Below are 15,233 nucleotides of genomic sequence, written 5' to 3'. Positions count from 1 at the left end.
GCTCGGGAACCACGTCTGTCAACCTGAGGTGGAGTTGAGTGGCCATTGATCCAGCTGATTACTGCACAGCACTATAAAAGCTCCCACCTCACAGCTGATCACCTTCCTCAGGCAGAAGCTGTTGCTGACTGCATTGCCAGCACAGATTTAGCTTTCTAAAGGCTGTAAGTGTTTCCAGCAAAGTCGCCATCCAGTCTCACCTCATTTACAGATTGCTTCTCTCATCTCTACTTGACCTGCCATCTATTCCATCAGCATGGGTTCCGTTTATACTGTCTCACCTTGGTCTTCAGAATCGGACCACGATGAGCCCCAACACCAGCAGCACCATCAACAACAACACCAGCCTTCTCGTCAATCACCTGATGCTGCACAAGACATAGGGCATCAGCGCAGGGCTGCACCGTGTCAGCGGTGATACCTCCAACACAGGGTATACAGGCAGAGGATGAGCTTCCTCAACATGACTGAGCAGCAGTGCCAAAGGAGGCTCAGGCTATCGCGCCAGGTCATCTCAAACATTTGCAGATTGCTGGAGCAAGATCTGTAGTCCAGAGGAGCGGGTGGACATGCCTGATCAGTGGCTGTCAAAGTCAGCAGCGCCCTCAACTTCTTCACCTCAGGCTCCTTCCAGGGATCTGCAGTAGACATTTGCAGGATCTCGCAGTCAGCCGCCCGCAGATGTATCACCCAGGTGACCGATGCCCTGTTTGACAAGTCAGCCAATTATATCAACTTTGCCACTGATGTAGCCAGTGTTAATGAGAGGTCGCTCAGCTTTGCGGCTCTGGCTGGCTTCCCACGGGTGCAGGGCGTCATCGGCTGCACACATGTGGCCATCAGGACACCCCATCATAACCCAGGGTCTTTGTCAACTGCAAGGGCTTCCACTCCCTCAATGTGCAGCTGGTCTGCAACCATAGTAAGATCATCATGCATGTGTGCGGCAAATTCCCTGGCAGCTGCCATGACTTTTGGCCTTCCCCAGTCCACCTTCCCTCAGCTCTTCGCTCCTCCAAACAGACTTTCTGGCTGGCTGCTTGGAGACAAGGATTATCCACTGAAGACGTGGCTCCTGACACCTTTGAGGAGGCCAAGTACTGAGGCCGAGGAGAGATATAATGAAAGCCACATTTCCACCAGATGTGTCATGGAGCAGACAATAGGCATGCACAAAATGAGTTTCAGATGCCTTGACAGATCTGGAGGAGCCCTTCAGTACGCACCAGCCAGGGTCTCCAGAATCATTGTGGTCTGCTGCGCCCTGCACAACATAGCACAGCAGCGGGGATTAGAGCTGCATGAGGAACAAGGCACTGAGCGCACAGCCTCTTCAGAGGAGGAGGAGGAGGAGGAGGAGCATCAGCTGGAAGACGAGGAGAAGCAGGAGCAGGAGGAACCTGCAGTCCAGATCCCACCAGCACCCGAGCATATTGCTGCCCAGGAGACCAGGGATGGCCTCATCATGGCCAGATTTACTTAACTTTACGCAGTACACTCATATGGCTGCCACATGCTGCGCCAGGTTCGCACCACCCCATAACAACACCATAAAGGATCCCTACAATGACCAAGTCATTCCTTTCACACTGACCACCATTGCTGGAGATACCGTTATGTCTCACCATTCACTGCAACTCACTAGGCCACTTCCAAAGGTGCACACAAATTTGTCTAAGTGGTGAAAATAAAGATTTTTATGGTTGAGATCACATTAACAGAAACTTGACATTAACATTGAATAAAACACCCAAGTGGCTACCCTTGTGAATGTACTTGTGTGTCATCTTTCTCTTACTCGTGCTTCTACGAGGTGCCATCCCTGTGGCTTCAGTAGAGGTAGAGGCAGCCTGCTCACTTCCCTGCTGCGACTGCATAGACATTCTTAGCGGACATCCTCTGGGTTTTGGAGCCTTTGATGGCTCTGCCAAAGTCTGCTCCTCTGAGGAGGCATCTGGGGCTCTGATTGAGGGGTTGGCAACAGGGGAGAAATGTAAGTGCTTTGAGAGGAGTCCACACTTCCATGTCCCCTGTCACCATCATCGCTCTCATGGGCCATCCGCACTTCCCTGGTAGCAAGGAGCTGGAGAGCAGCTTGCTGCACATCAGTGGGGCCATGACGACCCGCTTCTAGGCTGACAACCCTCCTAGAGAGGAGGTCTATGAGTCTCTCCCATCTATTCTCCATGTGCTCCTGTGAGTGGTGCATTAGCTGCTCCATGCAGGTGGCCATTCTTTCCATGGAAGAGCCTTCAGTCGCCATTGCCTGCGACATGGTGGTGCTCATGTTGGAGATGAACTCCTCCATTCTCTGCACATTTGCAGACATCACGGTCGCAAACCCTGCACCTCTTGCTGCACCTCCAGGATCGCCTTCTTTCTGGATGGCCCCCAAGGCTCAGCGTCTGCATGCAGCTGAGCAGAGCTGGGAGTGTCCTGCACCCTTCAGTGAGGACTCTCCACTGTTGTCCCTGTCTCCACCATCTCCTCTTGCTCACTCGTGAGTTGTGAGACACCAGGTGACAACACTACTCTATCTCGCATGGCACCCACTGAGGTGAGCGTATCTGCGCTGGTGCTGGGTGCGCTTATGTCTGGTAACGCTGCACCCTCAGAGGCTGGAGGCCCTCTGAGGAGTCGTCTTCCTCTTCCTCCTGGACAGTGCGGGGGGGGGGCGCTTGATGGACCTGTGGGAGAGTAAAGAGATGAGTTAGAAATGTCATGTGAGGAATGGGTACTGATACCATTATGCACATGATGATCATTCAGTGGCTGATGACATCAGTCCCCATATGAGTGACTGCTGTATGCCATGTAACTGTATGATATGTAATTCTGTCACCAGGTTGCTGAGATGTCCCCCTCTCTCCGTCTCCCACCTCCAGCTGCTCGGCGACTCCCAATACTTGTAAAGCAGCCTCCTCTGCTGTTGTGAGGGTGGCAAATGATGGCGGCCCACCTCCAGTTCTCTCCCTCTCCCTCTTATTGTGGGCTTGCTTTTCCTGCAAGGAGGGAAAGAAGAGAAGGTTGAGTGAGAGTGATGGCATGAGTGTAAGGAATGGATGGGTTACAGCTTTAGAGGGAGACTATGAGGGAGTGGGGTGGCAATGCCAAATGTCCTCCTTGTGTGTTGTCAGTTGGTATGATTGCATTAGGATGAGGGTGAGTGTGAGGGGTGGCTAGTAAGATGGAGATAGAGAGAGAGGGATGGGTGAATGTGCAAGGTATGTTGATGTGAGCAATGATCACAGAATCACAGAAACCCCACAGTGCAGATAGAGGCCATTTCGGCCCATCGAGCCTGCACCGACACCGACACAGGAGTCGGGTTGGGAAGGCAGAGTGATGGGGATGTGATGAGAGGCACAGCAGGATGAAGTTGAGTGTAGCTTTGTACTCACCTTTCCTGATCTAATGAGATCATTGAAACATTTCTGGTACTCCACCCAGGTCCTCCTCACAGCATCCCTGCTGTTCACCTCCTCTGAAATTTGGAGCCAGGCTCTTTTTGTCTCTTGAGGAGGTCTCTTCCGCCTATTCGAAGGGGACGAGGACTTCCCTGCGTGCTCTGACTCCGGAGAACCTGGGTGCAGTCATGTTTCCAAGTGTTTGGAACAATCAAAAGCTCCAGTGCAGTGACTGCACACTCCTAGATGAACTTTCAAATGCTTGGTGACTATCTTATATTGATGGCCTCTTGTTTTTTCTTCCCCACAAGTGGAAACACTCTCTCTGTATCCACTCTGTCAAAACCGTTCATAATTTTAAAGACCTCTATTAGGTCACCCCTCAGCCTTCTGTTTTCAAGAGAAAAGAGACCCAGACTGTACGGGAGCAGCTCAGAGTTTAACCAAAAAACCACAATGGAGTGACAAACCAGAATAAATAAATGTGGCAATTACCATTTTTTAAAGGATTGGGCAAGTCAGTTTGGATTCTAAACTTCATATCACAGAATACATGACCAGAGAAAGCTGTCACTTTAAAGTTTTACACGTGTTTTCCCTCCCCACACTTGTATAATTTCTTTATAAAACATAATTCTTAAAGTAGATAAACACTGTTGCAAATAAACCCAGATTACACTTTCCCTGGTCCTTGTACAGTTCACTTTTGCATATACTTTATATCAGAGAATGAATAGCATTAAATTCTGCCATCTCTTCAATTTCATTTTGCAACATGATCTCCTTATACAAAAGAAAAGAAAGAATATGCATTATATAGCAACGTATCACCTTGTAGGAGCAGAAAGGTGCAAAGTGATTTTACACTTTAATTTGGGGAATTTCCTTTTTATCTCTGCATGATTTTATTTTATTTTCAACTTAATGGGCTCTTTTTCCTAAAGAATTTTCAGGCACAAACCATGGCGTTATAAAAAAACAATAATTTATTAACACATTAGAACATTTTCATGAGCATCTAAATAATATGTTGGGTTTATGCATAAAGTAGAATTGCCTTAACAATACAACAATATCTCCAAAATGCATAACCTTTAGAAATTAAAGAGTGAATTTTAACACCCAAAAATGGGTGGGTTGGGGTCGGGTCAGATGTTAAAAAATTTTAAATCTCAAACCCACCTCCAACACCCACCCCTCCCCCTGGGATTGTATTCCCCCCACTCAGGGACTGGGGATCGTACCCCCACCCCCCCTGGGATCGGACCTACCTGTTCCTGTTGCCTGCTCCGGAGTCCTCCCCACCCGACTGGAAGCCAAGCCCGTCAATCAGGCTAACTTCCAGCCAGGGAACCTATCAAAGTCAGAAGACTCGCACTGTGAAGTTAAAACTCCACAGGGGAAACCCGGACGTAACCCAAGCAGAAGTATATGACTTTCATTATAGGGTTAGTCTATCTTAGACTCATGCTTGTTGTTAAGATTGGTAACAAGCAGTCAAGAAGATACTAGGTGGGGTGGCGCCACCAGGAAGCCGAAGGCAAGGGTAGAGCAGTCGTGGTGGAACTGTGTTTCTTTTCATTCACTGAAAAGTCTAGCTTTTTAAAAGCCCTTTTTAACCTGGGACTACAACCGAGACGGTGGCTTGTCAAGAATTAGTTCCAATAAATACCACCCACGATTGATTGACACACTTGTTTTCCCTGTGTCCACAACCTAACATAAGCAGGTGTTCAAAATTATCTCCAGCGGGCCTGGACTCGTTCTTGTTGCTATGGTGATCTACTGCTGTGTGGTCTTTATGTGTTCGCAAGGTAACCAAGTTAAGTCGGCAGGAGTTCAAACCACCTTTTATGAGTTCTTTTTGTTTAGACATGCTGAAGCTGATTTAGTATTAGGCTTTCGTCACTACATACAAATTTTCACTACAACCTCCTCAGGACTTCTCAAAGCAGTTCATAGCAAATTAATTATTTTTGAAGTGTAATCACTGTTGTAGGTAAATGCAGCGGCCAAATTGTGTACAGGAAGGTTCCACGGTCAGCAAATGGAAATGAATGACCAGTTAATCTTTTTTGGTGGAATGACTAATCTATTTTTGATGGTGATGTTGGAGGGACAAATGCTAACCAAAACACCAGGAAATTCCCTGCTCTTCTTTGAATAGTGCCATCAAATCTTTTTTTATTTACCTGAACAGGCAAGAAGGGCTTGGTTTAACAGCTTATCCAAAATATGGCATAACTGACAATGCAACACCATCAACTAAAGTGTGAGCCTAGATTATGTGTTGAAATTCTAGAGTGGAGCTTGAACCAACAATCTTCTGATTCATAGGGGAGAGTGGTATCAACTGAGCCAGGCTGACAGTGATTCAACATTTCTTCAACAGCATCAGATGTTCCTCGTGCTATGTTCATGCGTAATTTAGAAATTACTTGCACCTTAACGCTCACATTCATCCCAATGCATAACTGTGTTTTACCATTATGTATTTGTGATATCCGAGTGGTAAGGTCAGAAACTGAGAGAAGCGAGATATTAGGAACAAACCCAACTGTTTATTTACACGGTGTAGCAGAGGAACATATCTCTTACAAGCTGGAGGCCAGGCACAATTCTTATTGCACGAGCACAAGATGGAGGATCAACCCTGGAGTCATACCCATAATGCAATGCCACATTACCGTATTAACTGGTGTACCAGGACATTGAATACATGACCCATTACCTTAAATACTGGTGAATGTGAACCCTTAATATTTGGCTCCATCTGGTGGATAACTTAAACATTACATCCCAGATTACTATAGTATTCATGTGAATAAAAAGAGAAGGAAGAAACTTTGGGGGAAGAACAAAGAAAAACAAAACAAAAAACAAACCCATGGCAAAAATTATATACTGGATTTGTTTTATGCACCTCACTTGTAGGTTTTCCTCATCTCAATTTGTGTGAATTGAAATAAGGAAAACATACTCATTACACTACATGCTGGAGCTTTGATCCTGCAAGATGCTTTGTTTTAAAGAATGAAAATTTTTGGTTAAAGGGATCTAACATTTCCAACATCTTACAGTTCTGGGACTTGAGAACAGCATTGTTTCAACAGGACTGATTAGCAGCAGAAACGCTGATGTTGCAATTCAACCTGCCAAATTCACCAGATAGAAATTTCTTGAAACAGTCTACTTTTGCATTAAAAAAAAGCAGAGAGCTGCAATCCACCAGGACTATCATTTTCAACATTGGGCACCGGATGACAAAGGCCCTGCACGGCAACAGACACAACAGACCAGCCCAATAGAGGATCAGCTACTCCAATTATTGGAACTTGGATGATACAAGTAATAATTAAAAATGTCCATTTAACATTTTGTGGTGTACAGTGAAACCTGTAAATTACAGACACCTTAGGGACTGGCATCAGCTGTCCTTATTTTCAAAATGGTCATTGTATGTACTGTTAAAATTTTCCCAACAATCTTGAAGAACCAACTGAGATTTTGATCAGTACCTAATCAGCTGCAACAATGCCAAGATTCCGCCTCCCACACACCAGCACTCAGCTCTGTTCACATAAAAATTCTCAGTCTAAATTCCTGTTTAATTTCAAACCGTTCTCACTTGGAGCAGAGTGTAACTTCAGTAATGAGCAGTGTTTCTCAGTTCCACTTACCAGCATTAGGGCAGTCACAGGACAAAAAAAGGGGGAAATATGATGACTGGTTATGCCGGTATATCGAAGCTTCCAAAGGCAAGTCTTAGAACGGATTGAGAGGGATTTGGGGGGGGAAACACAACAGGTCACATTATGTGTAGTGGTGAACCTGAAGTTTTTTGGTTGAGTAGTGAGTCTGCAGGAAGACTTACTGATAGCTGGGACTCACAGGCTTGTCCAGCACTCTATACAGAAGCAAAGAGACCCGGGATAGCTGTCCACCTTCACTTCCAAAGCCAAAGCTTCTCAAAGAAGCGGATCAACCATCAGAAGCTCAGAGAAAGAAGACAGGGTCAGGGGTAGAAGTGCTGCCAGCAGCCGCTGAAAGAGTGCATGGACGTGGCGCTGGGGGCAGGAAAGGACGGCCCCTCTCGCTGTTCGCATGCGCTTTCTTTGATTCGGGAGGCTGGTGAGATCAGTGCATGTGGGTCAGCGCGCGGTGGCAGTGGCTTGTGAAAGAAACGGCCTTTGTCGAATGGGGCATTCTTTTACCCAGCATCCATAGCGGCAGAGACACCACTCCATCCATGGGATAGTGCCATGCAAGCATTCATTCCCAAAGATAGAGCGGTTTCCCTGCCGCTATGTATACTGGGTAAAGAGCTCCCCATTCCACAAAAGCCGGTTCTTTTATAAAACCCTCTGCATCCTCACGCTGACCAGCATACACTGACTTCACGAAAGTGATGGTCCCAAGAGAATTTGGGGGCAGAAAGGAAGCAAATTGCAAGGGAAAGCGTCAGTGATCCCAACTCAGTGAAAGTACCAGATACAGCGGCTTTGCAACAGGCTGCGTCCCGTAATTTAAGTTGTAAACAGGGTTTGGTGCATGATGGTTCTGCTCATTGGTGAAATTGCATTTTGAAAACAAATCACAGCATTTAGAGAACTCCAGTAATATTTCCGTATGATAATATCTAGAAGAACACTTTTGCTGGTGCACACATTTCCAATTATACTGTAAAAAAAAATAATTTTTGTCACACATGCATACTTTTTCAATGAGCTCTGTTCCTCCCACACTATCTGCTCCGTGTTTCTGAGCGACAGCAGCTTCTTCTGGAGTCTGCAAGGAGAACAATATTTCAGAGACCGAATGCAGCATAGTAACAATTTGTCAGTGAGGGGATTTTAATGCATCTTAATTGGAGGCTCCTGCCTTTGAAGTTATTCCATCAGTAAAAGAGATCTCATACTTCACAAGTGACAAAATCAATAGCAGAATAAACATGACAATTAAAGTTGTACATTTCTCACAGGATGGTTGGTCAAATTACCTCTTTTTTGGCAGTCAGAAAAGACAAATTTCTCAAGTTACGCACAGACATGACAAAATAAATTAGAGCTGCTGTGTTCAATTTTGCAGCTTGGCAGCCTCCCTCGCCTCATCAATCAGAAAATAGAGTCATTCCAGAACTCCACAGCCCGAGCCCCCTCTCAAAGGTCCACTCTTCATCCTCCCTATCCATTGTAATGTCAGGCAGCCTATCAGCTTACCCTGATTTATAATTAATCTATGGGAAATAGTAGAAGAATTTGCTTCATCCTCAATTACGAGGCGCTACTGAAGCTAGCAGGAAAAATAAATGCATATATAATTCTTACTCACCTCTGTGAATACGACCACTCTGTTGGTGGTTGTCGTAAAAGCATAAGGCAGGTGTACAATGCTGACGAATGGATCCATTTTTTTCTGGGACACAAGAAAAAGCAAAAGTCACAAACCAAGAGCAATTTACATTTGTATCCAAGTTATTTAACGAGGATGGTGGTGGGGTGCTGTTTTCTTGGCTTCGGCATACCCCACCAATCAAAGTTTCTAATATCACACCTATGTTATAAGCAGGTGCCGAATAGAAGCACAGTGCATCCCAACCAAGAAGAATAGCTTTAAAAAAAACACTCCCCACAGCCCATTCTCAGCCCTTCTTGCAGCTGACTCATCGGCAGCTTTGACAGAGCCATGGGAGCCGTTAATCTTTCTGCTCTCTTGACTGGGGAGTGATGGGGCGTACAATGGAAAAAGAAAACTGAAGAGAGGTCTTTTTTTAAAAGTGTTTTTTTTTAAAAGAAGTCCAAAAACCTGTTACCTTGAAACTCTAGCCTAACCACTTTTCATTTGCCAGCATAAAAAAACTACTCTCTTTTGTCAATTGACAGCCTCCTGTATTGGCAAGTGCACAAAATGCCAATTGTTGGGTGGAGGGGGGGGGGGAATCTATTTTACTCCATTATCTTTTTTTTTAATTCAGCATCTTTTGACATGTGGCTCATGATCATCTGTTGGATAGCAGAGTCAGTAAAAGGGGAAACAGACCCAACACCAACAGATTTGATCCATTCAGTGCAACAGGGCTGCAAATTTGGACCGACATGGGAACTAATCTGGAGACATGGGCCTGGTTTGTAGTTTGTAGGCGAATTCTGTGTGGGGCTGTTGCGAGGTCAGGAAACCCAGAAAAACGGGAAATAACAAAAGAAAATGCTGGAAAAACTCAGGAGGTCAGGCAACATCCGTGGAGAGAAATTTGAGTTGACGTTTCGGGTCGAACCCGAATTTGAGTTGACGTTTCGGGTCGAACCCTTCTTCAAATCCACTTACCTCATGGATTCAGCACGGTGGCATAGTGGTTAGCACTGTTGCCTCACAGCGCCAGGGACCCGGGTTCAAATCCGGCCTCGGGTGACTGTGTGGAGTTTGCACATTCTCCCCGTGTTTGCGTGGGTTTCCTCCGGTTTCCTCCCACAGTCCAAAGATGTGCGGGTTAGGTTGATTGGCCATGATAAAAATTGGCCCTTAGTGTTAGGGGGGATTAAATACGTGGGGTTACGGGGATAGGGCTTGGGTGGGATGGCTGTCGGTGTAGGGACCGGGTGCTAGGGTTTGGATGATCAGCCATGATCTGGTTGAATGGCGGGGCAGGCTCGAGGGGCCGAATGGCCTACTCCTGCTCCTAGTTTCTATGTTTCTCACCTCCTTTAAGCGGCCGGGTTTTGAGGCCTGTGAAACCCGGCCGCCTGTGGTTAAAAATAGAATGACTTAAAATGAAGGCAGGCAGCCTCATTAAAATATTTAAATGACCAACCTGCTTCCCACAAGCGGATTGGTCGCCCGCCCCTCGTCCCACCTCCGTTAAAACTGGAAGTGGGCGGGTTTGGTTCCAGATTTCTTTTGCATTTTAACATCTGACATGACCCCGACCCACCCATTTTTTGGAGTTAAGATTCAGCCTATTGATTCTGAGAAAATGCGCCATCAGCTACATAAACAGCAGGAGCTTTTCAGATTATGTGTATTGATGCGCTATCAATTACTCATAAAAGACTGAGAGTTAAGAGAGTAACTAAAGGCTTTTATTAACAAAAGAATGAAGGTCTGCCTCGAGTGGTCGACCGGTCCAGAATACAAAGGGGGCTGGGGAGCAGTCACCTTTATACTAGGACTTGTGGGAGGAGTCAGCCGAGGCATGTCCAGGCATGTACACAGTGGAATACAAACAGTGGTTTACCACATGTATCTAATAGTTCCTTCTATTTCCTAGACTGTACCTCAACAGGTACTTGTTCTGAGTACAATCACTCCAGCGAGACATACATAATGGCAATAGGTTTAATCTACACTTGGTGCACTCAAAAACAGAAAAGAAACATTTGGAGAAACTTAACTGATTCCTTATAGAAAAGCTATTTTAAAAACAAGTAATTGGGACTATTTCTTTAATGCTCGAAAGCTTTCTATAACACCAAGCTTGTAGTCAAGAATGTAAAACACAGGCTTGCAAACTTCACCTTCTTTTCCAGCTTCATGTCAAGCCGCAGATCAATGTAAACCGGCTGCTTGGGGTAAGTAAAGTCTAACTGCTGAAACTTCTTCAGCAAGTCAATTGCTGTCTCAATGTCATGCACTGTCTTTGGGTAATACTGGATCCGGTAGACATCATCGATCGGCTCCCAAGCTGTCAGACCATATGGTTTATGTCTGTTTAAGTCTGTCTTTCTCTCACTTTTAGGCTTCAGGTTTTCTTTCTTCGGATCTTTCTGTTCTTTTTTGGAAGCTCTATTATTTAAAAAATGGTGGGAAATTATCTGACAGTTTTGCATTGCAAATACAGAACATTGTACAGGAACCAGTTTGTATTTTCAATTAAATTCCACAAGTTAAGCTGTCTTCACAACTCATGAGTGAACCAATCAGGAATTATTATACAGTAAAGGAAACCTCACAAACGTTACAGAGGGTTTCTCATGCTGTTTATCCAAAGGAATGACTCGTCAAAACACCTGACAACAAAGGATCTTACTTTTAATCAAAAGAGCCAGTCAGACGACTAGATTTTTTTCAAACTATTAGATATGTAAATCTAAATGTACTACTAGATTAAAGCCATTCTGAGTTGTAAATAAATGAAGCAATTAACATAATTATTTGGAATTTAAACTAACTTCTGTATTGTTTTTAGGTTTGGGTGGGGAAGATATGCAGAGGTGAAGCTCTAAAATATATCTTAGAATATTAAAAATGATACACATGGGCTAGCTGGAATATGGGAGAGACAGCCACTGGCAATGGAACATGCAGATAATTTTACACATCTCAAGTTACAGCTAATCAATTTCTGCGTCATAATGATATGCTAAGGACTAGGGGACATAGCCTAAAAATTAGAGCCAGGCCTTTCAGGAGTGAAGTTAGGAAACACTTCTGCACTCAAAGGGTGGTAGATGTTTGGAACTCCCTTCCGCAAACAGCAATTGATGTTAATTTTATACCTGAGATTGATAGATTTCTGTTAACCAAAGGTATTAAGAGATATGGGGCACAGGTGGGTATATGGAGTTAGGTTACAGATCAGCCACGATCTCACTGAATAGGCTTGAGGAGCTAAATGGCCTACTCCTGTTCCTATGTTCCTATGCAAGCAGTATAACTTCAGCTGAATCTGTGTCAATTTAGCATTTTGGTTCAGATATGAGATAATCAGAAGAGGTAGTTAATCCTGCTTTGACTTTACATTGTTTGGTGTTATCCATGATGCTAACTTTTTGAACTTAAATTATAGTTCTTAAAAAGGAGCCCAGATAGTCTGCTGGACTGTTTTAAGTTTCTAATGTTAGAAAAGAACTTCCAGTCCTACTGGCTCTTTTGTAACATTAATAATTTCATTGGCCCTCGCTGCCAGTGAGCAGAGTTCTGTGCTGATCACCAGTAAAAAGAAAAAAAAAGTCTTGCATTTATATAGCGCCTTTCACGACCACCGGACGTCGCAAAGCACGTTACAGCCAATGAGGTACTTTTTTTTTTAATGTAGTCACTGTTGTAATGTGGGAAACGCGGCCGCCAATTTGCGCACAGCAAGCTCCCACAAACAGCAATGTGATAATGACCAGATAATCAGTTTTAGTGATGTTGATTGAGGGATAAATGTTGGCCAGGACATCGGGGATAACTCCCCTGCTCCTCTTCGAAATAGTGTCATGGGATCTGTTACGCCCCCGAGAGAGCAGACGGGGCCTCGATTTAACGTCTCATCCGAAAGACCAGATGACTCAGTACTGTCCACGAGCACTGCTTTCAAAATTGTATTAGCGTCAAATTGCAACATCTAATTAGGAGCATCTCATGACTTCCTGTGGTACTAAGATACAATGACAGGCTTGCTCAACGTCGCCACTGATTGCAAAGTAGAGACCAGGAACAAGCTGTGTTTGGAATCATGGTAATCGTTCCATATTACATTCCACTGGCTGTTTGTAACATTTAATAAAAGTAATTTTTTAAACCATATGAACTTCTACTTTTTAGAATTTTTTTTTGTGCTCATCAAGGCGAGTGATATCAGTGCTAGGAAATGGAGCATTCTTCCACTTTTAGCACCCACCGAATGTCACCAATCAAACACACTGCAGCAAGTGATTGTGCACTGTGCCCCAATCACCTCAAAAGACAATCCTGTCCCTACAACCATCCTGTGATCTCTGTGAGATTACCAAGTTGTACTTGAGATTGTGCTGCGGGCCAAAGCTTCTAAGGAACTGGGTTGAGACTACCTTGACTTACTGCACAATAGGATTGTTACCGACAGGAAAGATACAGGAGACTTTCATCAAATCTGTCTGAGGAACATCTGAGAGGGAAAAGAGAAGTCAGTGCACTGACCTAGTGCCATTGATTAATGATTAATCAAGCTCTCATGTACGGAGTAGTAATTCAGTGTATATATCTAAAACCATTTAGTACATGTTCATCCTACACAAAACAAAATACTTCAACAAATCTGAAAAATCATACTTCAGAACAGCAAATTGCCTGACCGGAAGGTGTTTCTTCAATAAGGCGGATATACCAGTAATGCTCTGACCCCCCGTTAATATGTGTGCATGGCATCCAGTAAACACTGAAACAAAGAAAAAATATAAAAATCATCCATAATATTACCATAGTTAGATACTCATACATTAAAACTTCTCTAAGTGCTAAAATGAACAAAAAAATAGCAGGAACATTTTTAATTACCTCATTAATATTTAAAGAAATAAAGTTTTGAAAGTAAAATCATCTCTATTTTGCAGTAAATGAAATAATTTTTCTCAACAAATATACCAATTGCTGTCCAGAGTATTCAGACTTGTCAAGCGTCTCAGTGTAAAATATGCTGCTTGAGAAACGCATCACATTTTGAAGCAAGTCACTAGTGGAAAAAAACCAGCTCCATCTATGTCTACAAAAAAAATTATGCCTAGTGCAATACGTTTCTGTGCTCGCAGTGTCTGTAGGAACAAAGCATCCTGAATTACTCAAGTCTCTCAGCAACCAATCTGTTCAATCACAGCGTTGTCAGAACTGCCAAGTGTCAGTGCAAAAGTGTACAGTTTGAAAAATGTGGATGCAGTGAATATGAGTCCAGAACAACAGGGCATAAATATAAGATAGCCACTAACAGAACAAATAAAGAATTTAGGAGGAATTTCTTTCCACAGAGAGTGGAACTTGCTGCCACATGGAGTGGCTGAAGCAAATAGCAATGATGCATTTAAGGGGAGGCTGGATGCATACATTAGGGAACAAGGAATAGAGGGATATGGGGCCAGGGTCGGAAGAGGTAATTAGAGTGGGAGGAGGCTCATGTGGTGTACAAACACTGGCACAGACCAGTTGGGCCGAATGGTCTGCTTCTGTGCTACAGATTCTATGTAATTCCATACAAAATAGCATCAACTATCTATCGATATAAGTCATACATCGGGAATAACGAGTCTGTGTTTGGAGGGTTCTGAGATGCAAAGTATTATAATCACTCAATTTTCCAGCAATCAACAAAGAAACAATTCAATACTTCAGTAAAATCAGAAAATAAAGTCTTTTCAGCGACCAGTTTGCTTCCTTAACATATCTTTCCTTTTTTGCTTCATTTCGTTCTCTTTTGATCAGCCAAGTGTATGACATGCACAGAAATCAATCACCATGTGCAAAAGTCTACAAACCAAACTACTCAGAAGCCCTTGCAGATAGAGCATTCAGACACCTACCTGAGGTTTAATTGTATGTTCTCGGGATGTGGCCAATACTAGCAATATTGTTCAGCCTAAGTTGCCTTGAGATGGCCTTCTAATAAGAAAAACTGAGTGGCTTACTAGGCCTTTAGAGGGCATTAAGAGTCAACCAGATAGTATGGGATTGGAATCACATGTGGGCCTAGACCAGGCAAGAATGAGAGGTTTCATTCCCTGAAGTATAAAATTAATCAGTTGGGTTTTCACAACAATCCGGCAGCTTTCATGCTCACACTGGTTGCTGCTCACAAATTACAAGATTTATTGAATTTAATTTCATAATTTGCCATGGTGGGATTGATGATCTTTGGGTTGCGAGTACAGTATCATAACCACTACACTACCATATCCAATATGAAGTTTGGAGAAGTTCAGGTCTGGGTTAGCAATACCAAGACTACGGAATCCCCAAATGTCTACAGATTCATAGAAACATCGAATGATACAGCATATGGAGGCCAGTCGGCCCATCGTGCCTGTGCTGGCACTCTGAAAGAGCTATTCAATTATTCCCACTCCCCTGCCCTTTCCCCATAGCCCTGCTAATTTTTCC

General features: G+C 43.9%; 1 protein-coding gene across 7 annotated transcripts in view; it reads right to left on the bottom strand.

Annotated features, from left to right (window-relative positions):
* Positions 1 to 15,233, bottom strand: part of mrpl1 (mitochondrial ribosomal protein L1) — a 141,200-nt gene that overhangs the window by 59,062 nt on the left and 66,905 nt on the right. For all 7 annotated transcript variants that reach the window (XM_085963220.1, XM_085963193.1, XM_085963189.1 and 4 more), the window contains 4 exons: positions 13,419 to 13,524; positions 10,919 to 11,186; positions 8,739 to 8,822; positions 8,124 to 8,195 (listed from right to left, as the gene is read on the bottom strand). In XM_085963220.1, the coding sequence (XP_085819346.1) occupies positions 8,124 to 8,195; positions 8,739 to 8,822; positions 10,919 to 11,186; positions 13,419 to 13,524 (530 nt within the window). The remainder of the gene's footprint in view (positions 1 to 8,123; positions 8,196 to 8,738; positions 8,823 to 10,918; positions 11,187 to 13,418; positions 13,525 to 15,233) is intronic.

The sequence above is a fragment of the Somniosus microcephalus genome, chromosome 2, assembly GCF_052327205.1.
Source record: "Somniosus microcephalus isolate GS21.2 chromosome 2, FLI_Smic_1.0, whole genome shotgun sequence".
NCBI classification, from domain to species: domain Eukaryota; kingdom Metazoa; phylum Chordata; class Chondrichthyes; order Squaliformes; family Somniosidae; genus Somniosus; species Somniosus microcephalus.
Note: the sequence above shows the minus strand (reverse complement) of the source record. Positions and strands in the feature narration are given on the sequence as shown.